The sequence below is a fragment of the Triticum urartu genome, chromosome 1A, assembly GCF_056163025.1.
Source record: "Triticum urartu cultivar PI428250 chromosome 1A, HENAU_Tu73, whole genome shotgun sequence".
In the NCBI taxonomy this organism is placed as follows: domain Eukaryota; kingdom Viridiplantae; phylum Streptophyta; class Magnoliopsida; order Poales; family Poaceae; genus Triticum; species Triticum urartu.
Window position 1 is genome coordinate 300,223,677 of NC_141873.1, and position 25,823 is coordinate 300,249,499.

Genomic DNA, 25,823 nt, shown 5'->3' on the forward strand with positions numbered 1-25,823 from the left:
CCAAAGGCTTCATACGGTCCAAAGGCTTCATACAAACAGAGGACTCACCTGAGTCACACTAACGCAAATGTTTTGAAGGGAAACCATACTTAGGCATATGAATATGAGAGCGGTTCATCGAACCATCATGTTCATATGACCAAAAATTATTCTGCTTATTCCTATGAGTATTATTGTCCACCTGCAAGACTGTTTGCTACGGCTTCAAAGCCAAAATTCTCAGATGATGTACTTAGACTTATTGCTTCTAAGCCACCCTTGAAGATGTGGGTGGTTAAGAAGGCTTAACTCTCTTTTGCAGGGAAAGGTCTCCAGCAGAAAACCAAAATCTTCTGACGCTATTGCTGGGGACCTTAAAAATCTTGTAGGGCGCAAGATAAAATGCCCGAATGGCATCATTATGTACTTCGTTCCTGAATCGCATGCTACTCTCCCTATTAGTCCTAATCTGGATCTAGGTTTTCATAACCCACTGGTTCGTCAAATGTTTTTGCTTCACAATTCTCTTCGTGAAGCCTATCCCCCTAACTGCACTGTAGGGTACGACACCAGCGTCTTCAAAGTCTTCAGAATGGATTATTGACAGTGGGTGTACAAATCACATGACTGGCAAAAGAAGCCTTCTTATGGACTCAACCTTACGTCCATCCGACAAGAGCCACATCACATTTGCTGACACTGGTAAAAGTAAGGTATTGGGTCTAGGTAGAGTTGCAATCTCAAAGGATCAACACATGGATAAAGTCATGCTTGTTGAATCCCTTGGCTTCAACTTAATGTCTGTCTCAATGCTTTGCGATTTGAACATGATCGTAATGTTTGGAAAATATCATTGCCTAGTACTAATGGAATCTGACAAGTCTCTAGTGTTTGAAGGGTATCGAAAAGATGATCTGTACGTGGTAGATTTCTCAGCAGGGCCACAACTTGCAGTATGTCTTCTTGCAAAAGCTTCAGAATGCTGGCTTTGGCATCGGAGGCTTGGGCATGCTGGCATGAGGAACCTCCACACCCTTGCGAAGAAGAAGCATGTCATAGGCATCGAGGGCGTCAAGTTCAAGAAAGATCACTTATGCGGTGCCTGTGAAGCAGGGAAGATGACAAGGGCAAAACATCCTTCGAAGACAATCATGACTACTACTCAACCCTTCGAACTGCTCCACATGGATCTTTTCGGCCCCACTCACTACTCAACTTTTACTACTACTGCTTGCCTCTATGGCTTCGTCATTGTTGATGATTACTCTAGATATACTTGGGTGCACATAATCCTTTACAAGACTGAAGTGCAGGATGTCTTCAGACGCTTCGCCAATCGTGCTATGAACAATTTTGGCGCCAAGATAAAACACATCAGAAGTGACAATGGCACTGAATTCAAGAACACTGGCCTTGATACATATCTTGATACCTTGGGCATCACACATGAATTCTCAGCTCCGTACACGCCACAGCAGAATGGCGTCGTCAAACGCAAGAACAGAACACTCATTGAGATGGCCAGAACAATGCTAGATGAATACAAGACTCCAAGAAAATTCTGGACTGAAGCCATTGACACTGCATGCCATACAATTAATCGTGTTTATCTTCACAAGCTTCTGAACAAGACATCTTATGAACTCCTAACTGGTAAGAAGCCAAATGTCAGCTACTTCAGAGTATTTGGCGCAAGGTGCTGGATCAAGGACCCACACCACACCTCAAAGTTTGCACCAAAAGCACATGAGGGCTTTATGCTTGGATACGGAAAGGATTCGCACTCCTACAGAGTCTTCAATCTTTTTCATTACAAAGTGATTGAAACAGTGGATGTGCGGTTCGATGAGACAAATGGTTCACAAAGAGAGCAACTGCCAAATGTGCTAGATGAGATTCCAACTAGTGAATCAATCAAGCTAATGGGAACTGGAGAGATTATACCTTCTGAAGCTCATCCTGAAGAAGAACTTATCATCTTAGCACCTGATCAACATGAAGACAATGCTCAGCCTGAAGACATTCCTCCCAACAACAACACAGATCAGCAAGAGCAAAGTCTTCGCCCTGTACATCCTCGTGTTGCCAATGAAGTGCAGATTGACAGAATAATTGACAACATCAATGCACCTGGTCCACTCACTCGTTCAAGGGCAACTCAGCTAGCCAATTTCTGTGGGCACTTCGCATTCGTCTCAATATCAGAACCCAAGAAAGTTGAAGAAGCCTTCATGGAACCTGAATGGATTCAAGCTATGCAAGAAGAGCTTCAACAGTTTGAGCTGAATAATGTATGGGAACTGGTTAAGCGTCCTGATCCACGGAAGCACAACATAATAGGCACCAAATGGATATACCGCAACAAACAAGATGAGCATGGTCAAGTTGTCAGAAACAAAGCTCATCTCGTTGCTCAAGGATATACTCAAGTGGAAGGCATTGACTTCGATGAAACATTTGCTCCCGTGGCTAGGCTTGAAGCCATACACATTCTGCTGGCCTATGCAAATCATCATAACATACTTCTATATCAAATGGATGTGAAAAGTGCCTTTCTCAATGGCAAGATTGAAGAAGAAGTGTATGTTGCACAACCGCCTGGCTTTGAAAATCCAAAACATCCTGACATGGTATACAAGCTCAACAAGGCACTGTATGGCCTCAAACAAGCCCCTCGGGCCTGGTATGACACACTCAAATACTTCCTGAAGAGCAAAGGCTTCATACCTGGTTCCCTGGATCCCACTCTTTTCACGAAGACATATGATGGTGAACTGTTTGTGTGCCAAATATATGTGGATGACATTATCTTCGGCTGCACCAATCAGAAGTACAGTGAAGAGTTTGGATATATGATGCAAGAGCAATATCAGATATCCATGATGGGGGAGCTGAAGTTCTTCCTTGGTCTTCAAATACGACAACAACGCAATGGCATCTTCATATCTCAAGAGAAGTATCTCAAAGATTGCCTGAAGAAGTTCGGTATGCAAGAATGCAAAGGCTTCACAACACCAATGCCAGCCAAACATCATCTAGGTCCTGACGACAATGGTAAAGAGTTCGATCAAAAGGTATACCGCTCCATGATTGGTTCTTTGCTTTATTTATGTGCATCTAGGCCAAATATTATGCTTAGTGTTTGCATGTGTGCTCGATTTCAAGCGGCACCAAAGGAGTCGCATCACTTAGCTGTGAAGCGAATTCTTCGATATTTGGCTCACACCCCAACTCTAGGATTATGGTATCCAAAGGGCTCAGAGTTTGATCTGGTTGGATTCTCGGATGCTGATTATGCTGGTGACAAGGTGGATCGCAAGTCTACATCAGGCACATGTCATTTTCTAGGACGATCACTTGTATGTTGGTCTTCAAAGAAGCAGAACTTTGTATCTCTGTCCACTGCTGAATCTGAATACATTGCTGCTGGATCTTGCTGCGCTCATCTTCTGTGGATGAAGCAAACACTCAAAGACTATGGCATTCATCTGAAGCAAGTGCCACTCTACTGCGACAACGAAAGCGCCATCAAGATTGCCAACAACCCAGTTCAGCACTCAAAGACAAAGCACATTGAAATTCGTCATCACTTTCTCAGAGATCATGTTGTGAAGGAAGATATTGATATCATACACGTCAACACTGAAGAGCAATTGGCAGATATCTTACTACTACTGCTTGTCTCTATGGCTTTGTCATTGTTGATGATTATTCAAGATATACTGGGTGCATATAATCCTTTACAAGACTGAAGTGCAGGATGTCTTCAGACGCTTCGCCAATCGAGCAATGAACAACTATGGCGCCAAGATAAAGCACATCAGAAGTGACAATGGCACTGAATTCAAGAACACTGGCCTAGATACATATCTTGATACTTTGGGCATCACACACGAATTATCAGCTCCGTAGACGCCACAGCAGAATGGCGTCGTCGAACGCAAGAATAGAACACTTATTGAGATGGCTCGGACGATGCTTGATGAATACAAGACTCCAAGAAAATTCTGGCCTGAAGCCATTGACACTACATGCCATATCATCAACCGTGTCTATCTTCACAAGCTTCTGAACAAGACATCCTATGAGCTCCTTACTGGCAAGAAGCCAAATGTCAGTTACTTCAGAGTATTTGGCGCCAAGTGCTGTATCAAGGATCCACATCACACTTCAAAATTTGCACCAAAAGCACATGAGGGTTTTATGCTTGGATATGGAAAGGATTCGCACTCCTACAGTGTCTTCAATCTCTTTCATTACAAAGTGATTGAAACAGTGGATGTGCGGTTCGATGAAACTAACGGCTCACAAAGAGAGCACTTGCCAAATGTGCTAGATGAAGTTCCATCCAGTGAATCAATCAAACTTATGGGAACTGGAGAAATCATACCTTCTGAAGCTCAACCTGAAGAAGAACTTATCATCTCCGCACCTGATCAACCTGAAGACAATGCTCAGCCTAAAGACAATCCCTCTAACAATGACAATGATCAGCAAGAGCAAAATCTTCGTCCTGTACATCCTCGTGTTGCAAATGAAGTGCAGAATGAGAGAATAATCGATAGCATCAATGCACCAGGTCCACTCACTCGTTCAAGGGCAACACAGCTAGCAAATTTCTATGGGCACTTCGCATTCGTCTCAATAACAGAACCCAAGAAAGTTGAAGAAGCCTTCATGGAACCTGAATGGATTCAAGCTATGCAAGAAGAGCTTCAACAGTTTGAGCTGAATAATGTATGGGAACTGGTTAAGCGTCCTGATCCTCGGAAGCACGATATAATAGGCACCAAATGGATATATCGCAACAAGCAAGATGAGCATGGTCAAGTTGTCAGAAACAAAGCTCGTCTCGTTGCTCAAGGATACACTCAAGTTGAAGGGATTGACTTCGAGGAAACATTTGCTCCTGTGGCTAGACTTGAAGCCATATGCATACTGCTGGCCTATGCAAATCATCATAACATACTTCTATATCAAATGGATGTGAAGAGAGCTTTTCTCAATGACAAGATTGAAGAAGAAGTGTATGTTGCGCAACCGCCTGGCTTTGAAGATCCAAAACATCCTGACATGGTATACAAGCTCAACAAGGCACTGTATGGCCTCAAACAAGCCCCTCGGGCCTGGTATGACACACTCAAATACTTCCTGAAGAGCAAAGGCTTCATACCTGGTTCCCTGGATCCCACTCTTTTCACGAAGACATATGATGGTGAACTGTTTGTGTGCCAAATATATGTGGATGACATTATCTTCGGCTGCACCAATCAGAAGTACAGTGAAGAGTTTGGATATATGATGCAAGAGCAATATCAGATATCCATGATGGGGGAGCTGAAGTTCTTCCTTGGTCTTCAAATACGACAACAACGCAATGGCATCTTCATATCTCAAGAGAAGTATCTCAAAGATTGCCTGAAGAAGTTCGGTATGCAAGAATGCAAAGGCTTCACAACACCAATGCCAGCCAAACATCATCTAGGTCCTGACGACAATGGTAAAGAGTTCGATCAAAAGGTATACCGCTCCATGATTGGTTCTTTGCTTTATTTATGTGCATCTAGGCCAAATATTATGCTTAGTGTTTGCATGTGTGCTCGATTTCAAGCGGCACCAAAGGAGTCGCATCACTTAGCTGTGAAGCGAATTCTTCGATATTTGGCTCACACCCCAACTCTAGGATTATGGTATCCAAAGGGCTCAGAGTTTGATTTGGTTGGATTTTTGGATGCTGATTATGCTGGTGACAAAGTTGATCGCAAGTCTACATCAGGCAGATGTCACTTTCTAGGACGATCACTTGTATGTTGGTCTTCAAAGAAGCAGAACTGTGTATCTCTCTCCACTGCTGAATCTGAATACATTGCTGCTGGATCTTGCTGCACTCAGCTTCTGTGGATGAAGAAAACACTCAAGGATTATGGCATTCATCTGAAGCAAGTACCACTTTACTGCGACAACGAAAGTGCCATCAAGATTGCCAACAACCCAGTTCAGCACTCGAAGACAAAGCACATTGAAATTCGTCATCACTTTCTCAGAGATCATGTTGTGAAGGAAGACATTGATATCATACACGTCAACACTGAAGAACAATTGGCAGATATCTTCACCAAGCCCTTGGATGAGAAGAGGTTTTGCAAGTTACGGTGTGAGCTAAATATCCTGGAATCCTCAAATGTCCTGTGATCAGGCACACATCCTAACCCTTATGCATATTGATGACTTAGATGTGCAACACACGAAGTGAAGTATATCTTCAAATCAATGAAGACATACATTCTAAGTGTGAATACATTAATGTGGAATTTGACTTCAGAGCGCCACGATAATTGTGCGCCGTGTCTGGGTCTAATACTTCCTATACGGTGGGTAACGCCACCACCAAATGTTCTGTTTTGAAGTGTTTCACTCATGGCGTTACCTTGCAATGTCTTCACATTTGATTTGGCTTCGAACTCAACATATTTTCATGATTATCTTCACTATGTTGATTACAGATATATATATATATATATGCTAGTGTTCTGTCCTCTACAGCATTCACTTATAGCTATGTCTTCTTGGTTGAATCTTTCTGAACTAAGTGAATGTGATCGGACCCCAACATCTCTATGCTTTCTATCTCAAACTCTATCTCTCCAAGTCATATGCATTCTATTGAAACTGTCGAATGTCTTCACTGCGTCCTTGTCAGCACAAGATATAGAGACAACCATAAAGTCCGTTTTCAATGCTCATTCCTCCACATAAAATCCGGAGAAGCAGGAACGACCGCCCGACAATCCAGGCGTGCGTGGGATGTGGAACAAACCCCAAACTTCCGCAAACAGGCCACGCGTTCCTCAGATGCGAATCGCCAGGGGCACCTATGTAATAGCACAGTGCCGCCCCTGTGCCTATAAATTCACACTTACCGCGGTCATTATCTCCTTCTTCCACCCTCGCACGAACCCTAGCGCCACCGCTAGCTCTCGACGACGCCGGCGACGAAGCTCTTCGCTGCCGCAACCTCTCCGACGCCGTCCTCACGCCGACCGCGGACATCGTTCTCTCCGCCGTCGTCGTAGGTGTCTTCCGTCGCCAAGTTAGGGCACAAAGGACTGAACTGCTCGGCATCATCTCCCACTTCCGTCTAGCAGTTCCAAGTGTGGTAAATAAAACTTCTTTTTACAGCCCCTTTTGATCTCATGGTTCTGTCACTTTCTATCATAAGAAGTTTATCTTCACACAAGTTAGATCTCTCAATCTGCATCTCATAACATGCCTAGTATATTCACTTGTGCTTCATGAAGTAGTTAGATTCCTCACTTGTACTGATCTGTGGGTTCGTACAAATCTAGAACCAACTTCTTATCTATGAGTGAATGTCTTCGCACGATGAGGTCAATGTCTTCTAAACTGGTTAATCTTCAAAACCTTCTGAGAATGCATATGACCTCTTCCCCTTCCCTCGCACCTTAATGCTGTCACAGGTACATGTCCGTGGGAGAATCCTTCGGTTCTCATAGTCTGCATTCATTTGCAGAATTCCTACAGCATCACATAAATTCTCCTGAAGCCAGTTCCTGTTGGTCCAGCAAAAGAAAGCCTTTGAAGCCTTTCAAGTTAAAGTGTATGGCTTCAGAAGCAGCAACAAGGAAGGGGGGCAGACAGCGACGTGAAGGAACTTCCAAAGATCTGCCTGAAGACCTGGCAGAAATGTATAAAACAGATCCTGAAGAGAATTATGGGCAGCGCAAGACCCGAATCCAATGGATTCGACGCTATTGGGCAGAACAATGGTTCAAATACCGCTTCGTCACCCAGGAGTATGCTGAGAAAAGTGCCATCAAGAGACCATGGGGGGACATCCTCTACAAGAATCTCATACCCAGGACCAGAGATGAAGCCATTGCTCAAGGCTTCTACCCATGCATGGTCCGAGGACCACAGCTTGATGATGCGCATCCGTCGTCACTCCTCTGGTGTCGTGACGACAATCTGTTCAAGCGCAACTTCCAGTTTGCCCAACAATCAGCGAAGCAGAACAAGAAGAAATTTGGGTTAGACTTCAACCCTGGTCCCTCAGCACCAAGGGCAGATGGCACACGCTACGCAGAACCCAATATCATCGGTCCGTATGCCAATCTTGAGGGCCTCATCACCCGCATCTTAGTCCAAGGGACTGCCGTGAATGACCCTCCAGCTGACTCTGAGTCTGATGAAGCTCCTGCTGTACCGAAGCCAAAGCAGTCGAAGAAGCCAAAAGCTTCAAAGCCAGCCCCTTCATCAAAAATCTCAAGGGCGAAGCCATTGGCAACTGCACCTCCTGAAGACAGTGTGCAGTCTGAAGACGTATCCCGCGTCTCCAAGCCCCAGAAGGCCAAGGTGCCTCAGCCACACACCGGCAAAGAGCTCATAGCTGCTGCCATTCTGCGCAGCGAAGCCATTGATCTGTCAAGTGATGAAGATCTTGGAGATGACGCTCTAGAGCGGCTCATCAAGAGCAAAGAAGAAGCTGAAATCTTCAACAATTTGCCTCTCTTTGATGTCGCCATCATCCACAACTTCATCGACGAATGGTTTGCCACACCAATCATCAGCTTCGAAGATCTGCAGCTGCATGTTGGCCTCAGCGTCGCCTTCCAAGGCGCAATTGCTTCAGAGCTTGCCATTGCCCAGCGCATTGTTGAACTGAAGCAGAAAATTGATCATGAAAAGGCTCAGTTCAAGAAGAATATGGCCAAGCTCAGCGTGCAAGAAGTGAAGAGCTTCAAAACCATGTTGCATGAGCTCAAGGAAAATTTTCTGAAGAAGCGTGCAGAAGCTCAGGGCTCGCGTGAGCGGATGAAGTCTCTGGCTGAAAGATGTGTACAAGCCTACAATGAGGCTGAGAAGCGCAAGGCACTTCGGCGTCCTGGCATCGACCCCAAGATGGCCGCGAAGAAGAAGAAGAAGCCTGCTATGGCTGAACCAGAGGCACCTAGGCAAGAAGCAGTTCCAATTGTCTTCCCAACTGCAACGACTGGCTCGAAGCCAAAGAGCCGGTCAACAGCTTCAGAGCTCAAGAAGACAAGAACTGCTGAGGCTGAAGCCAGAAAGAGGAAAAGCTCTGAAGCCTCTCCTACTGCCCCCAGCAAGAAGAAGCGAAATATCAAGAAATCTCGGGCTGCTCCCACAGAGCCCTTGATAGTTGAACCTATCTCTATGGTTCACCCCAACGCAGAACGACAACTGACAGTTCATGAGCCTGCTTCCACAGAGGCTCCTGAAGCTGAAGACATACCAGCAGCCGACCCCATTGCTGCTGAAGACATTGGTCATCAGGACAATGTACAAGATGATGCAGCCCTTCCCCAGTATGAACAAAGCGAGCTCATCAGCGTTGGTCGTCCTTTGACGCCAATTGCACAAGATGCGTCATGGGCGGATCGCCCTCAAGAGGAAGAAGACAATGAGGCCCAGCCCACTCCAACCCCACAGGCGTCGTCTGCATTCCGCAGGCTTCGCAAAGGTCCAAGGCCTCAAGTCTATGCTGAAGACATTCCGGCTGCATCAGCCGAAGAAGAAGCACCACAAGAGCCCACTCCAATGCTCCACCAAGAAGCAGTTCTCCAGGAGAATGTGCTTGTGACTGACCCTCCAGCTAGTCAAGCGGAGGCTGAAAATATTGAGGCTGCCACAACCAACACTGAAGCCAATGTGGAGCCCTCCCCACCAAAAGCTTCAGCAGACAGCGAAGCTACTGATCCAGACACACTTCTGTTCCTGAGTCTGCTGCTGGTCCTCAATTTGATTATCATGTTGAGCACAGGCCTCATGTCCAGAAGCCAGTCCCAAGGCTGCCAAGGTTCCCAGGTCCTGCATCAGCACCTGGCTCCTTCGACATCAATAGCTTCAAGGCAGACAATACGTTCTTCAACAGCTCCAAGAACCCCTATTCAAGGGAAAGGATTTCATCAGATAGGTTCTAGAGCTATCCTCAGCGCAGCTACTATTCATGCATCCTATACAACCAAAGTCGCATCTTCCCGCACAAGCGCCTTGATGTTGAAGCTATTGCTGGTCTGCCCTGTTTAGAGGAAGCGCTGGATTGCTTCAAGCAAGTGGGTCTGCTGCAGTTTATAACTGATGAAGAGCACTGGAATGAAGAGCTTCTGTTGCAATTCTATGCCACCCTACACATCAAGGGATACAACAGAGATCCGAAGACTCGGGCCCTGGAGTGGATGACCGGCAATGTCCATCACGAAGCCAATGCATTCGATATCATTGAGCTCACCGGCCTGCCCACTCCTGGCGAACTCTTCGAGGAAGGTTGTCCACTACACACTGAAGCTCTTGAGAGCATATTCCAGAGGCCTGAACCAAATATGAGTCAGATGCTCTCCATGATGAAGCCACTGCCTCTCGATGCTCCTTATCCAACAGAGTTCTTCATTGAAGACTTTGAGTACCTGCCCAGAACAATCTATCACATTATCCGGCGGACTCTCTGGCCTATTAAAGGGCACTCTCCAAATGCCAAGATTGAGGGTGCAATGAAGACTCTGATATTCTGTATCCTTCATGGCAAATGCTTCAACGCACAGGATTTCTTCATACGCCAACTCGCTGCATCAGGCTCAGATCTGTTTGGTTTAAAGTTCTATGCTCCTTGGGTAATGAGACTGATCAAGCTTCACTCTGTGATCTCATATCAGCCTTCAGCCTGCAACCATCGGATCTTCTTGCCGGATGTGGATACCTCTGCCGAAGCTATATATCCTGAGCCTGCCAAGCAACCTTTGAGTCTTCAGAATGCAGAACACCAGAGCTTCACTCAAAACGATGAAGGTGTTGAAGCCATCTCCAGGGTGTATCCTTTGGCTGGCACTACACGAGCGCCACACCCTGCTTCAATTGAAGCCACTGATAGTGCAACTGCTTCAAGACCCAAGAAGCGCGCTCGTGTTCTCAATGACCGAGAGCTTCTTGTGGCCCTTCATCAAAAACAAGATAGGCATCACGACTGGCTAAAGCGTCAGATGAAAAGCCTCTTGTTGGATGTTAATCGTCTTTGAAATCTTGCCACCAAGAATGCTTTCGTCACTCATGAAACCTGTCGTCGTACATGGAAAGGGCTATCAATGATGTGTACTGAAGCTGAACTTGAAGAGGATGGCTTCACTGAGCAATTCAAGTTTGACACCACACCTCCTAGAAGGGCTGTGATGCGCAACACACCATCACTTGAAGACTCTGAGTTTTCTTCATCTGCTGCCACAGTCACTGCCAGAATCATTGATGAAGAAGACGATGCTACATCACCGCCACCTGCTTCAGCACCTCCAAGCTCTTCTGCACCGCCAAACACCTCCAACGACCCTGCTGCTTCTGGGAACGAGTAGACACCCTATGTCTTCAAACCTTTTTGGTCCTTGCTGACAAAAGGGGGAGAAGCATATGGGTTGATAGTCTTCAACCGGGTCCATATGGGCGGGTGCTTTATGTTTTGCTATATTTTGCTTCGTGCTTACAACTCTCGTTTTTGCTTCATTTGGTTCTTATGAGTTGTAACACTTAAACCAGATGGTCGTCTGCTACTTGTTTGCCACCCTGTTTTGCGAAGATAAATTCCGCATGTGCGACGATAAATTCCGCACTTAGCTCATTCTGCAGACGTCCATTTTCCATTATGCATGTCATTATCTTCATATACTTTCACATGCATAGTGGATTGTCATCATAAGCTGAAGTGGATCTCCAAGTACAACCTGCCATGTGCATTTGCATTCCAAAAGCAAATTAACTTATATGCACATCTTCAGGGGGAGCCCTTGCAACTTATGAAGACAATTCCTTATCCTTTACAATTTCACAGACTATATTCCCCGTTGAAAACTTCAACTAGTTTGTCATCAATCACCAAAAAGGGGGAGATTGTAAGTGCATCTAGTGCCACCCCTAGTTGGTTTTGGAGAATTGACGACAAACCTAGTTGAGGGACTAATGTGTTTGTGAGAATTGCAGGATAACACAGGTAGAAGTCCCTCATTGATTCGGTTTTACTACCAGAGATGACCCCTAAAAATGTATGAAGACATTGAAGCCAAAGGTGGTATATGAAGATATTCACATTGAAGACTATGACAAAAGAAGACACGTTATGAAGCCTATGGAGCTCGAAGACTTAGATCTTGCGTAGTTCTTTTTCTTTTGTGTTGAGTCATAGGAACCACCGTACTGTTAAGTGGGGCCCAGGAGAACCAGTCAGAATGACTGAAGTGATGCCTAAACCAAAAACCTATGTCTTCGAGTGAAGACAATGAGAGCGAATCTTGTCCAGAGCCGGACAAGTTAGCCTTGCTTGTAGCCCAATTAAAGTTGCCATGAGAGTTTGAAATCTGACCGTTGAGACACGTGTCAGTTCCTTAGTGACCCAGGGTCATTTCGGACAAATCAGGTCGGGTTGCCAAGTGGCTATAAATAGCCCACCCCCTACAACCATAAATGGTTGGCTGCTCAGATTTCAGTGCATGGCTTTTGTCGTTTGAGAGCAACCCACCTCGAAGCCTTTGAGAGAAAATTCCTAGCAATGAGAAAAGCCCTAACCACCCAGAGCCAGAGAACATTGAGCATCACTTAAGTCTTCTTGTCTGTGTGATCTGAAGACTTATTACACTTGAGGACTATGAATCCTCCAGACGGTTAGGCGTCGCGTTCAGAGCATCCAAGAGACATTGTGGATTGCCAGTGAACGAAGTCTGTGAAGGTTTGGGAGTCTACCTTGAAGACTTACCAGAGTGATTGGGCGAGGACTATGTGACCTTAGCTCAAGGAGAATACGGTGAGGACTTGGTGTCCTGAGCTGCGTGTTCAGGACTGGGTGTCCGGGACTGTGTGTCCTAAGGTTTAAATACCTAGCCGCTCCAACCAGACGTACAGTTGTCACAGCAACTGAAACTGGTCCAACACATCATTGTCTTCAACGAGTCACCGGTTTCATCTTCACTTCCTTTTTTTCTTACTGTTACTCATTGTGAAGCCATTGCATGCTTGCTCTATCTTTTGTCTTCACAACGTGAATGTATGATCTGTTTGGCTTCATAACTTTTTCCTACCTGATCCTTATTACACTGCAGCTGCTTGTCTTTGTGCTTTCACTCTATTGAATACTTGACCATGGCTTGCCTAGTGTAATCTAACTTCCGCTGCATAGTAATAGGCAAAATCTTCGTTGTTGTCTTCATAACTCCCATGTTTTGAAGACTTTCATAAAAATCGCCTATTCACCCCCCCTCCCTCTAGTCGATATAACGCACTTTCAATATCGTCGTAAATCTGCCGGGGTGGTGCCCGGTACCAATCCTGCTGATTACCTGGGCGATGATGTAGTGTTTGATACAATGGGGGTGGACCAATTTAGATACCAGTACGGGAAGCCTCTCGTCAAAGATGGAAGTCCTCCTCTAACAACGATGATACGAAGATTCCATGAATGGTACATGGAAACCTGCAGCAAGTCTGAGAAGGATGCTTTGACGATGAGAATTAAAGAGGAGCACGACTCCGTTGGACAAGATCTGATTACTGTTGATTTTGACGAGTTTTTCCGGTTCTGCAATCAAAAGGCCCTCGACAAATCACTCGTGGCTTGCTACTGTCTGTAAGTACTACTTCTGTATTTAAGTCTCTATATATAGCTCAGCTCTTTCATTGCATGTATATATAATTATCCTCGCTATATTATGCAGATTGAAGATCGTCGAATGCAAAAAGACACAAATCTATGACATTGGGTTCATTAACCCAAATGTCATACATGAATGGACGGTTAAACACAATGTCTCAAAAACCGAGGACAACTTGCTACAATCGTTGCTCAAAAATCAAAGCAAGGATAAAATACTCTTTTCTTACAACTTCAAGTGAGTGTTATTGTCTTGTGCATATCCGGTTTCCTTTATTACTCGAGGTTATAGTAATGTAACTGATGAGTTATGCATGCGTGCGCAGCTTCCACTTTATTCTCCTAGAGATTAAGCTTGAGCGGGGAGAAGTAACCGTCTTAGACTTGAGACGAAAAGATCCCGAGGACTATGCAAACATGACTCGGATGCTCCAGAAGTAAGTTCAGTCGATCATTATCGCACCATATCGGCAACTTTGTTCATTTCCTGATATCAAGTAATTATTTTCTTTATCTGGCAGGGTTTGGAAAGAGTTCACCGTAATTTTTCTGGGACTGCCGACCGAGCTGCGATTTAAACACCCGAAAGTAAGTACTACTACCTAGTTTCGCGCATCTCCCATTGATTCTGACTAGTTTCATTAATACCATTTAGCATGCTTGCTTATCAGTTTGATTGACCTCTATTTTTCGTAAAGTGCTTGTGGCAGGAAGCCGGGAATGATTTATGTGGATACTACATTTGCGAGCTCATCTACAACGCGACGGCCTCTAATAAGCGGGGCTACTCTGAAAAACAATATGAAGTGCGTACGCAAAAATATTCAGAATTTTATTTTATTACCATCATTTGTGTTGAGTTTCATTCATACACATGTATTGACCCTCTTCTTCAATTTAGATCTGGCAGATGTAGGATGAACTCCTACCAAAAGATCGCATACGAGCAATTCAAGAGGAATTGGCGGGATTCTTTCTTGACCACGTCATCAATCCAGCTGGAGAATACCATGTGGAACTTGACTTCAGATGTTAGGAATTGTAAGAGATCTTATATTGTATATATGTTGCTAGTAGCGTCGGATAGATATACGAAAATTTGTTGTTTGACCAATCTATCAGAGGAGAGGTCGATCACTTCTCTCTATATATGTTCATGACGATCTTGTGTGCTTCATAGTTTCCTTCATTTGCTTACTAACTAGCGTGTCGAGTTCTCTCTATACGTATAGTACGTAGCGTCGACCAAGCACGAAGATAAGAGAGGTCACTTCTCTCTATTAGCTAGCTAACACAATATATAAAACCCCTAAATTAACCCTCCAAAACCCCCCAACCCCCCCCCCCCCTCTTAAAAAAACAAAAACCCAGCTCCTGAGCTGCTGACGCGTGGATGATTTTTGATCCCGGTTGGTGTTACCAACCGAAACCAAAGGCCCTCCTGCCTGGGCTCACCACAGCGACCACGTGGAGCACCATCTGTCCTGGTTCGTAAGCCAACCGGGACTAAAGGTGTTGGGCTTTAGTCCCGACCCTTTAGTCCAGGTTTCAGAACCAGGACAAATGGGACTCTGGAACCGGGACAAATGGGCTATGGGCGATTTGGTTTGCCCGCCCCAAGGCGATCCATGAAGCAGAATTTCAATCTCCCATGACAACACATCTGTTTGTAAACAGGTTCATCGAGGATCTGGCCTTGATTGGGGGGGGGGGGGGGGGGCAAAGCAACATGTTCAAGCAAACCCGGTAGCTCCCCGCAATGCTCGCGAACCATGGGTTCCTCCACCTACGGGATTCTCAAAGTTCAATGTCGACGCTGCCATTTCTGCACATAATGGAAGGGGCTCTGCCGCTGTTGTATGCAGGGACGGGCGGGGCATGTACCTTGGCGCTTCAGCAATGGTCTATGCGATCACAGACCCACCAACGCTCGAAACTTTGGCTTGTACGGAAGCTTTGTCTTTGGCTCTGGACCTAGATGAACATCACCTGCTGATTGCGTCCGATTGCCAATCAGTTATAAAAGATACAGGAGGAACAAATGCAGCCATAATAAAGGAGATAACAGCCAGAAAGGAACTTGAAGCATGCAGGTTTCGTTTTGAGAGTAGAAAGAGCAATTTTGAGGCTCATGCTTTAGCTAGATTTGCTATTCTGTAATTATCCCCATAAACATCATGCATTAATAAAGGTGGGGTCTTTACCTAAAAAAAGGATATATTTAGGGGAAAATTCGTCGTTTCTACCTATAAATAGCCAGTAGAATGTCGCATACATATAATTATAATTAGCGACTAAAATGCCGAGAACTGACGTTTGCATTGGTAGACTATAGATAGGCAATAACACTATTCAATATTTGCATTTCTTGTTCACTGCGTATAGACTAGATAGATAGGCAATATCACTATTCGACATTTGCATTTCTAGTTCATTGCGATTAGACTAGATAGATAGGCCTTTTGACGCCGTCTAGTCAGAGTCGGGAAAGGAGCGCCTCATTTAGGTCGTCATTGGCGTCAAGTGCTAGCAGGCAGGCGTGAGACTCCAAACCCACCCACTAACACGGCATGACAGGTGCAAGGTCAGGGACGCCAAGCCTCGCGCACTGGAGGACGACCACGGCTAATGTGGTGCAGGGAGAGGAAGCCCCGCCTGCCCATGGCGCCGTGTTTTCCTAGAGGTTTTAGCCCGTACGCGGTTTCTACGTATCTGTTCGACAAGCGGTCGGGACCACGCACGGGGAACAATCGAAGTGTGCTGCGCATTCCCTGCAAAACACACGTTATTTCCTCTTAACCTTGCTCGCCAAGGAGCACCCATCTCAATATCTCATCTCAACCAACCCCACACGACACAGGCAAGCTAGCTAGGTTTGGGGTCCATAAACGAGAACCAATTTAACAAATCTGCACAAAGAGTCTACGCAATGCACAACTTCCTGCCACGGCAGTCTCTGTGCCTTGCGTACACAGCCTAACGGACAGCGACAACGACAACTAAAACCAACATTGTTTTGTTCCACCAAATAAACAGGCTGTAAATTCCTTTGGTCTTTCGATTGTCTGTAGTATAACTCACGGTGGCGCATCAACATTGTCGACCTCTGGACGCATCGCCGACAAGGGAACCTGCATGCAGATAGTAAGATTGTTGTTAGTAGCTGCTACTCTTGGAAAGGGGAAGGGGCAACAGGAGCCTCCGAGTACTGGCAAAGAGGAGAGAGCCATATAACTTCATCAATGCACAGGAAAGAAGCAAAACTGGCGGGTGTCGACAAAAAAATAGATGCAGAAATCAAAGTTCGCATTGAACACAACCAGATGTAGCATGTTTTTCATTTTGTTTTGTTTTGCAGGAAACCAGATGTAACATCTTCTTTCTACGACAGTCTAGGAACAGTATATATAAAGCTCAAGTGTTCAAGCTATTCAAATATCACAGGTACAATATAGCTCTGTGTTTGACCGATGAATTACACAAGAGCTCATGGATGAAGCAGATGAATCTTTGATTTCATCTATACACGTTGCAAAGTGGAAGGAAAAACTTTTTATTTGTAAATTACAAGGTGTACTTTTTTTTGAAGAAAATAGTGAGGCACTAATGTGGTCAATAGCTATATCCTTGAATGGCTAATTGACGAATGATGGATACAACACATAAGAGATGAGTGGCCAGGACAGTCCAATAAAGCGGCTGCCAGAGGAGTCACAGAAAAAAATACAAAGGAAACAATGGAGACTGTGAATGCAATCTGAACCTAGAAAAACAGGTTTCTAACCAAACGGGCCTGAAGGGAAGACATCAAAGAAATTTGCACAGAACATGCATTTGAGCATTCTTCAACAATTGAAGCCATGAATCATAAGGAGTACTTTGTAAGATATTACTGTGTAATCATTCAACAGCCAAACCAACAACCAACAAAACAGCAGGCATGAAGATCATGGTCACTATAACTGAAAACTGAAGTAGAACCCAATGAGAATATGCAAGAGATGAAAAAAAACACTTTTCTAAATATATGCAAAAAAATCTTGAAAAGGGATGCATATTTTAATCTGTTCACCATTTTTGTTCTAAAATGACACTTACAAAAAGCAAACATTCCGGAAATGATATCGGAGTAGGGACAGATAACTATGGTCCTCTTGTGGAGTAGGGACTGATACCTGGGTGGATAACTTGTTGGAAACTTATGAGAACATAATTATGCTGATGACAAGGTTCTCAACTTCTTAGTGGACGAATACAAAGTTCCTAATAACTAATAACAGAGCACCTTATCTTGATGTCTCTGCTACATATTTTGTCAGAACCAGAATGAACTATACCATTATCTGGCTGGTCACAAAAGTCTGTAGCAACTGTAAAAAATTTGGCCAGTCAATCTAAACAAATCAAGGAGGGATCAACAAATTCTATCCTCAAATGCATCCAAACAAGGGATGTACACAAGAGGCAGATTTGAATAGGAGTTGTGCAAAGGAAGGGCCCATATCAATGTACAGTTGTGTGCACCAAACCTGACAAAAGTATCAGAAGTTTAGAAGCCTCAGACAAGGCAAGGCATCTCTCCCTATTCCTATTTAATTTCCGAATATCCCCTACATGGTTCGCTGCTAGCTGGTTGAATGGACAAAAGGCGTCTTACATGAGTTGCTGCTCTGAGCAAAACTGTTGTGTTTTGCTTGATCAAACAAGATACAGTCCAAACCTCTTTTGTACGAATGACTTGGCGTAACTGCTATCAAATAATCATATCTACCTGTTCGAAAGAAACTAACCAAAGCGAAGCATCCAAACTAACAAAATTAATGTAATACCCAACAAAGTAAAAATAAACTCATGTGAGAGGCCATGCACTTACACTCGCGTATGACAAAGTCTCTCGACAACCTACTGACTTCATTGGAGAGATGGTAAAAGTGACAGCCACAGCAGTCAACAAAATTATCACACTTGAGAGAACATAAATGGCATTATGATTCATGGCTGACATTTTGACTTGAAAGCAACAGCCTCTTAACTAAATAAACTAGAATTGCAGAAAAAAGAAGAGATGTTTTGAATTCCTGAAATCTATACGTAAATTTATTGGTCTATTTAAAGTCTGGATTGACTGATAACAAATGATTTGAGAACGGTGAAATTTCAAGGCCCTCTTCTGCTTATATATGCAGAATGATAGGATCCTCATTAAAAGAACCTAATCAACACATATGATCTTCTAAGACAGCTAGTGAAACTAGATGTGTGAGCGTGGACGAGACTCGAGTCTAGATCATCCAATATACTCAGCCAACCCAAAGTACAAACCAAAAACGAAAAAAAAAATCCCTCCTACTTAAAGAAGACGTCGTTCTGTTGTCCGGTCCTCCTTCGTCCAACCTTACGTACATCCCCTCCTTCCTCTCCCTCTTCTAATTTTTTCCCTCCCATCTCTGGTTTTTCTATCGGTCTTCCCTGAAGACCGCCTCCCTGCCCCACCATTTATTGACTTGCCGAATAAAATTCTGTTTTCTTTGGTAAGCTAATAAGTTCTTACCAAATATGGGCAGGTAAATCTCTACTATAATATTTATTCCACCGTTGCAACACACAGGCAACTATCTAGTCAAAAATAAAAGAGAAAACGGCCAGAACGAAAATGTGTTAGCCTATAAGGTTTGTGCATTGATGATTAACTGGAGCCACCATGGGAACTTAGATGTCTAGGGCTCCCAGGTGCGCACCAATGGCGAAGCTCATCCCTGACCACGCCTAAGATCTGCATCAGCTTGTTAAAACTATGTTGTTCCTCTTCCTAAATCATCCACGTGGAGAGGATAAACGACATCAAAATGCAGCGACAGCTTTTTTTTTGTTTCTTACGAAATTTGTTATGAAATGTTTCAAGCAAACCAACAAACCTCTATAAGTAGAAGATAGGTTTGCTCATCAAATAAAATTTCAGTAGTGTATCATTGTGATAACAGCTTCCTACTGTTTAATACGAATAGCTTATTACGAACTTATATACAAGTCTTAACAAGCATATGCAACTGTGGCCGATACTACAATGACACAAAACCACCAGATCAGATATATGCCTGAAATTGATGTGAGCAGTCAAGTTTGTACTATAGCATCTCCAGCTTTCAAGTCCTAACCGTTTATGATTATGAAATGTAATTGCATTTAGCAAACTATTATGTAAAAATGAGTAGTTTTTCTCTACTAGTCAAGAAAAGAATAGTAAACAGGAATTGAAGCAATTTCAGCTACAATCAAAGAGTTATGAACAGGATATAATCTAGTCTACCAAGTAAATTGCATCCTGATACAAAAGGCTGTGTTATATGATGTAAATACCTCCAAGTGATCACAGATTTGTGTTCAATTTTTGTTACTGCCACCAGCTCCATCCTGCGAACCGCTGTCCTGTGAGCTACTGCCAGCACCGGCATTGTTCCCATCTTGCTGTGGTGTTTGACCTGCCGATCCACCAAACGGCCATGGCAATGACACATTGAATCTCCTTTCCACCACCCTTGCAGTCTCCCCACTCTCCTCCCCTCCTTCCTCAGCAGCACCAGAGCTCCCAGATGCAGCAGCAGCAGCAGCAGCAGCGATACCAACAGCTGACTGTGGGTTTGAGGCCTTATTGCCCTCATAATCAGGATCATCGGTGGGCAGCTCAAAGCGACAAATGGGGCACGAATTGTGGAGCTCCAACCAGGGTACAATGCAATCTGCGTGGTAGATATGCTTGCAGGGCATCTGCTTGGCCCCATCTCCAGGTGAGAAATCTTCCTTGCACACAGCGCACTCGGCGCCCTCTGCCGCCGCAACCATGGCATCGGTGACAACGACGTCAGGAAGAGTGGTCAGGGCGGACTTGGCAGCCGGCGGCGTGCCGTAGCGGTTGGGATCGTTCTCGGCGAGCTGCTCGATGAGTTGCTCCAGTCCCGGGCCGACGAAGTAGTCCCCGTAGCTTGTCCCACCGGCACGGCCGCCTAGGCCAGGGGCGAGGTTGACGCTGGCGTCGTCGAGGAGCACCTGGATGTTGGCGCCCCCCTCCATGAGGGTGTGGATGTAGTTCTGGAAAAACACGAGCGGGTCGAAGGACTCCGGCTCGTTCTCAGGCGTGGCCGTGCCAGCGGCCGAGGCGGCCCCGCTCCCGCTCCTGGACCTAACGCGGCGGCCCTCCTGGAGGTCGAGGATGCTGGTGAGGAAGTTGGAGAGGTCGCTGGAGGGGGGCGCGGCGGCGGATGACGAGGAGGATCGGGACGGGGAGGAGGCGGTGGGCATCATAGGGGGGAAGGCGAAGGGGAAGGGGAGGATGGTGGGGGCAGGGACGGTGACCTCCTCCAGGAAGTCGCCGCGGCAGTCGGGGCATGAGAGCTCGCCGGCGGCCGCGGCGGAGGCGGCGATGAGGACGGTGCGGTTGCATTGGTAGCAGAAGTACTGCTTGCGCGCGAGGGAAGCGTAGTAGGCGGCGCCCGGGGTCGACATGGCGGCGCCCGGCGATCTAGGCAGCGGCGGCGATGCGAGTTTTCTCTAGGGAATTTAGGTCTTCGGCTCTCAGTATCTCGTTTAGTCCTTTTTTTCTGGGTTTCTCCGATTTTATCAAGAGCGGCGGTGACCCCGGACGGTGTTTCCTTGCGGCCCAGAGGAGGAGAGGTTAGTTAGTTTCCGATTGATTCGATTAGATTACAACACGTCAGGCGTCAGAGTTTGGTTCGAATTTTGTTTATCGGGTTGATTTCGTGTCAAACATTTAACTGACTACCAGTATTCTCCTTTCTTTTTGCAGCGATTTACTGGTATTTTCACCGTTAATTTTTTTAGAAAAAGTTATCTTTCAACCGGCTGATGACTCACGTGTGTCCATCACCTCAGTGGCGGTTCGATTCAAGGTAAGATTGACCAACAAGTTTGCAACATTAGGCATGAGTTTGTAACGCAGGCCATGTTGCAAACATACGATGCCTTGACACGTAGCCAGCGCGTATATAACTTAATTATCTTTATTATTATTATTATTTTCACAGGAATTTTCACCGTTGATGGTTTGTGGAAAAAGGCGTGTCTTGCCTACCCCACGGGCAGCAATATGTTGTGTGAAAGTTTTGTTTTGCTCAATAACATTATGTGAATTGATTGCAAAAGTTTCATTTAGTAAGAAGTATAATCATCATGATTGAAAGTCTTAGGGCATCTCCATCGTTGACCTGCAAAATTTGCTTTGGCATCCGTTTGCCTAAGAGGGAACCAATCCGCGGACACTGATGCGGAAGCCGACCATCGAATGCTATCATATATATGTCCGCCAGTAAAAAGTAAATTGAAGTTCAAATCTTGTGTGATCCATAGTGCCCGCGAGATCGCCCCAGCGCCGGATCACATGTCCGATTACAATCAAAAAGTGGCTAGTATGCTTAAATTTTTTACATGCCTGATCCCGATCGCAAAAGAATTTCAGTCTGCCAGTCCGTGCAAAAAAATGAGATTTTCTGCCCTGCCGGATCGGCAACCCGAGCCTCCTCCATGCTCAAGGTGTCATCGCCGCCACGTATGTAGCCTCCGCCACCGCCTCCTCCTCCGCCGCCGCCTTCAACTCATCTTTCTATCGCGGCCACACTTTGTAGCGGACGCCTTGCATGATCATTCTGGCGTCGGTATCCAAAGGCTCCAGCTTCAAGGACAACATCTCGGGCGTCCTCCCTGCTGGAATTTAGTCTACTTTGGGTCAACCTAATAGCAATTTCAGAAATTCCTAATAAATCCTAGAGGCCCACTCAGCCCATTCGTGCAAGGCAAGAAGTGAAACCAAAGTTTAGTCCCACATTGTTAGTTTGGTGGGAGTTGAACCTCCTTATAAGGGGGGGTGTTTCCCCACATGTATGAGCATGAGGACAAGAGGGACATTCACGCGCGCTCCTCCTCCGCCGCCCGCCTCACCACGCCACACCTCGTCACGACGCGTTGCGCCACGCCGTGGATTGCGGGAATGAGCCAAGCCGATGTCTTCCCCGACGTCGACAACCTCTTCGACGGCATGGCTGACGCCATTTACCTTCTCTTTGTCAGATTACATGACTTGTTTTATCGTTGTTATAATAGTCATGTTTTATCTAGTATTCCTGTTAATAATATCATTCGGTAAATTGTTCATATTTCTAACAATCCAAAAACCTTATTATAGGCAATTTACCCCGAGGGGTTTTGCTGCTTCCATGAGACCTCCTATGTTTGAGGGTATCTGTAACGCCCGGATAATTAAGCTACAGTGATTCCCCGCTAATGATGCCACGTCACCACGGTTACTGTGGTAAACTCTCGATAGTTCAGGACCGAAACAAGTTCTAAATTCAAATAAAAGAAAACAATAAAAGTTTTCAAAAAAAATTAAAACAAAAATGTTCGGTGGTTGCCAAATATTACAAAGATAATTATGGTGTAAGGTTCACCATTTTATAAAATGCCTAAGTGTTTATAAATAAAAAAAACAGAAAACAAACAAAAAAAATATAAAAGGACCCCCCCCCCACTGGGCCAGACGGCCCAGCCGGCCAGGCCACCACCGGCCCAACTGGGCAAAGGCCCAGCCGGCCCCCCACTCCCCCATAACCCTACCCCCCCGAAACCCTAACCCCACCCCGTCGCCCCCAGCCGCCCCACTCCCCCCCCACTCGCTCCACTCCCCCCTGCCCCCTCCCCGATCCAGATCGGATCGGGGGCGTTCGCCGCCGCCGCCCGGATTCCACGCCCGGAGCCCCCCCCCCCCCCCCCCCGCCGGACTGCTTCCTCCCTCCCCGGCCTGCCTCCTCTACGCCGTCGTCTCGCCTCCTCACCTCCTCACCTCCTCCTCGTCCCGAGCCGAGGCCGCCACTCCGGCGCCGCGCCCTCGACCCCGTCGCCCCGCCGCACTCGTCGCCGGCGACCCGAACGCCGCCCCCTTCCTCATCCTCCTCCTCGAGCTCGAGCCCGCTGCCATTTCCCCCACGAACGCCGGTGAGGCTCCGGCCTCTCCCTCTCTCTATCTCCGTCCATGACTGCGCCCGACCACCATCGCCTCCGTCCCGCAACGCCTGGCCGCGCCCACCAGGGCCGCCGTCGTCTGGGGCCGCCCCTACTCCGGCGCCGTCCTCGCCCGGCCGTGCCACCGCGCCCGCTCTGCACTGTGGCTCACCGCTCGCGCCCCCCCCCGCCTGACTCTTCGCTGCCTGCGCCGTGCCGTCTGCTTCGCGCCGCGGCCGCCGCCCCACTGGTGACCACCGGCCTGCGCTGCGCCACCGCACTGACCCCTTGCCGTGCCCGCTTGCTCCCCTCGCACCGCCCTCTCTCCGCGCCCAGCGCGACCCTGCATGCGCCCCTGCCCTCCCGCGCGGCCGCCGTACTCGCCGTGGCCGCGCTCCGGCGACCACCCCGCCTCTGCAGCCTCGCCTGCAACCCCCTGTTGGCTCGGGTGTGCGGGCACCCGGCGCCCGCCCCGTATCCACTGCCCAGAACCCGCTATGGACTCCCCTGGTCACAGACACAGGGGCCCCACCCCACAGAACGTTTAATAAAAAAAAAGATTAAGATTAAAAATAATATGTAAAATAAATAAAATAAATAAATAGATAATAATAATTTAATTAATTAATTAATTAAGGAATTAATTAAGTTAATTAATCGTAATTAGATTAACCTAACTAACTAATTAGTTTAATTAAACAGTAGTTAGTTTAGTTAAACACTTATTAGGCTAAACAGTCAATGACCAGTGGGTCCCACACGTCAGTTGACCAGTCAACACCTCTGTTGACTGCTGACGTCATGCTGACGTCATGATGACGTCAGCAAGCACTGTTCTGGATAATGTTGTATTAAAATAATTAAATAAATCCTGAAAATGATTTAAATCTTTTAAAATTAATATAAAATAAACCGTAGCTCGGATGGAAAAACTTTGTACATGAAAGTTGCTCAGAACGTCGAGACGAACTCGGATACGCAGCCCGTTCGTCCGCCACGCATCCCTAGCATAGCGAACACGCAACTTTCCCCCTCCGGCTCCTCCGCCCGAAAACGCGAAACACCGGGGATAATTTCCCGGATGTTCCCCCCCTTCACCGGTATCACCTCATACCGCGATAGGGCACCCCTAGCACCGATACTTGTCATGTCATGCATCGTCATGCTTTTGTTTGCATTGTATTTATTGTTTCTTCCCCCTCTTCTCTCGCTAGACACCGAGACCGACGCCGCTGCTACCACGTACGACTACGGAGTTGACGACCCCTCTCTCTTGCCAGAGCAACCAGGCAAGCCCCTCCCCTTTGATCACCATATATCGCCTAATCTTCTCTATACTGCTTGCATTAGAGTAGTGTAGCATGTTACTGTTTTCGTTATTCCTATCCTGATGCATAGCCTGTCCTTGCTACTACTGTTGATACCTTTACCTGCAATCCTGCTTACTTAGTATAGGATGCTAGTTATTCATCAGTGGCCCTACATCCTTGTCCGTCTGCCATGCTATACTATCGGGCCGTGATCACTCGGGAGTTGATCACGGGTATATACTATATACTTTATACATGATACATGTGGTGACTAAAGACGGGTCGGCTTGAGGAGCACCCGCGAGTGGATCTTTGAGGCGGAGCGACAGGGCAGGTTCCGACCACCTAGGAGAGAGGTGGGCCTGGCCCTGGTCGACGTTCGCGGATACTTAACACGCTTAACGAGATCTGGGTATTTGATCTGAGTTTGGCCATTTGGTCTATACGCACTAACCATCTACGCGGGAGTAGTTATGGGTATCCCGGCGTCGTGGTATCAGCCGAAGCCTTCTTGACGTCAGCGACGGAGCGGCGCGCGCTGGATTGGACTGGAACGCCACTAGGCTAGGTCTGCTTCCGGCCGCCCACGCAACGTGCAGGTGTGCTAAGGGCGATGGGCCCAGACCCCTGGGCGCTTAGGTTTAGACCGGCGTGCTGACCTCTCTGTTGGTCTAGGTGGGGCTGCGACGTGTTGATCTTCCGAGGCCGGGCATGACCCAGGAAAGTGTGTCCGGCCAAATGGGATCGAGCGTGTTGGGGTATGTGGTGCACCCCTGCAGGGAAGTTAATCTATTCGAATAGCCGTGATCTTCGGTAACAGGACGACTTGGAGTTGTACCTTGACCTTATGACAACTAGAACCGGATACT

General features: G+C 46.4%; 2 protein-coding genes across 2 annotated transcripts; one reads left to right on the forward strand and one right to left on the reverse strand.

Moving 5' to 3' along the window:
* Positions 1-13,424: 13,424 nt before the first annotated feature.
* LOC147990945 (uncharacterized) lies at positions 13,425-14,316 on the forward strand. The gene is made up of 5 exons (XM_087538464.1): positions 13,425-13,612; positions 13,701-13,874; positions 13,963-14,073; positions 14,158-14,224; positions 14,308-14,316. Exons 1-5 carry the CDS (start codon positions 13,425-13,427, stop codon positions 14,314-14,316), a joined length of 549 nt encoding a protein of 182 aa, XP_087394590.1.
* Positions 14,317-16,381: 2,065 nt separating this feature from the next.
* On the reverse strand, positions 16,382-21,260 carry LOC125508852 (E3 ubiquitin-protein ligase RING1). Its single transcript, XM_048673650.2, has 2 exons — positions 19,994-21,260; positions 16,382-16,767 (listed from the first exon to the last, which is right to left on the reverse strand). Exon 1 carries the CDS (start codon positions 21,134-21,136, stop codon positions 20,018-20,020), a length of 1,119 nt encoding a protein of 372 aa, XP_048529607.2. The 5' UTR covers positions 21,137-21,260; the 3' UTR covers positions 16,382-16,767; positions 19,994-20,017.
* Between the last annotated feature and the right edge of the window lie 4,563 nt (positions 21,261-25,823).

What these genes read in the sequence shown, in the direction of transcription:
- LOC125508852 (XM_048673650.2), bottom strand. Translation starts at nt 21,136, where the DNA reads ATGTCGACCCCGGGCGCCGCCTACTACGCTTCCCTCGCGCGCAAGCAG.
- LOC147990945 (XM_087538464.1), top strand. Translation starts at nt 13,425, where the DNA reads ATGATACGAAGATTCCATGAATGGTACATGGAAACCTGCAGCAAGTCT. An exon ending in CTCTTTTCTTACAACTTCAA is followed by an intron (nt 13,875 to 13,962) that starts GTGAGTGTTATT and finishes ATGCGTGCGCAG; the next exon opens with CTTCCACTTTATTCTCCTAG. An exon ending in ATGACTCGGATGCTCCAGAA is followed by an intron (nt 14,074 to 14,157) that starts GTAAGTTCAGTC and finishes TTTATCTGGCAG; the next exon opens with GGTTTGGAAAGAGTTCACCG.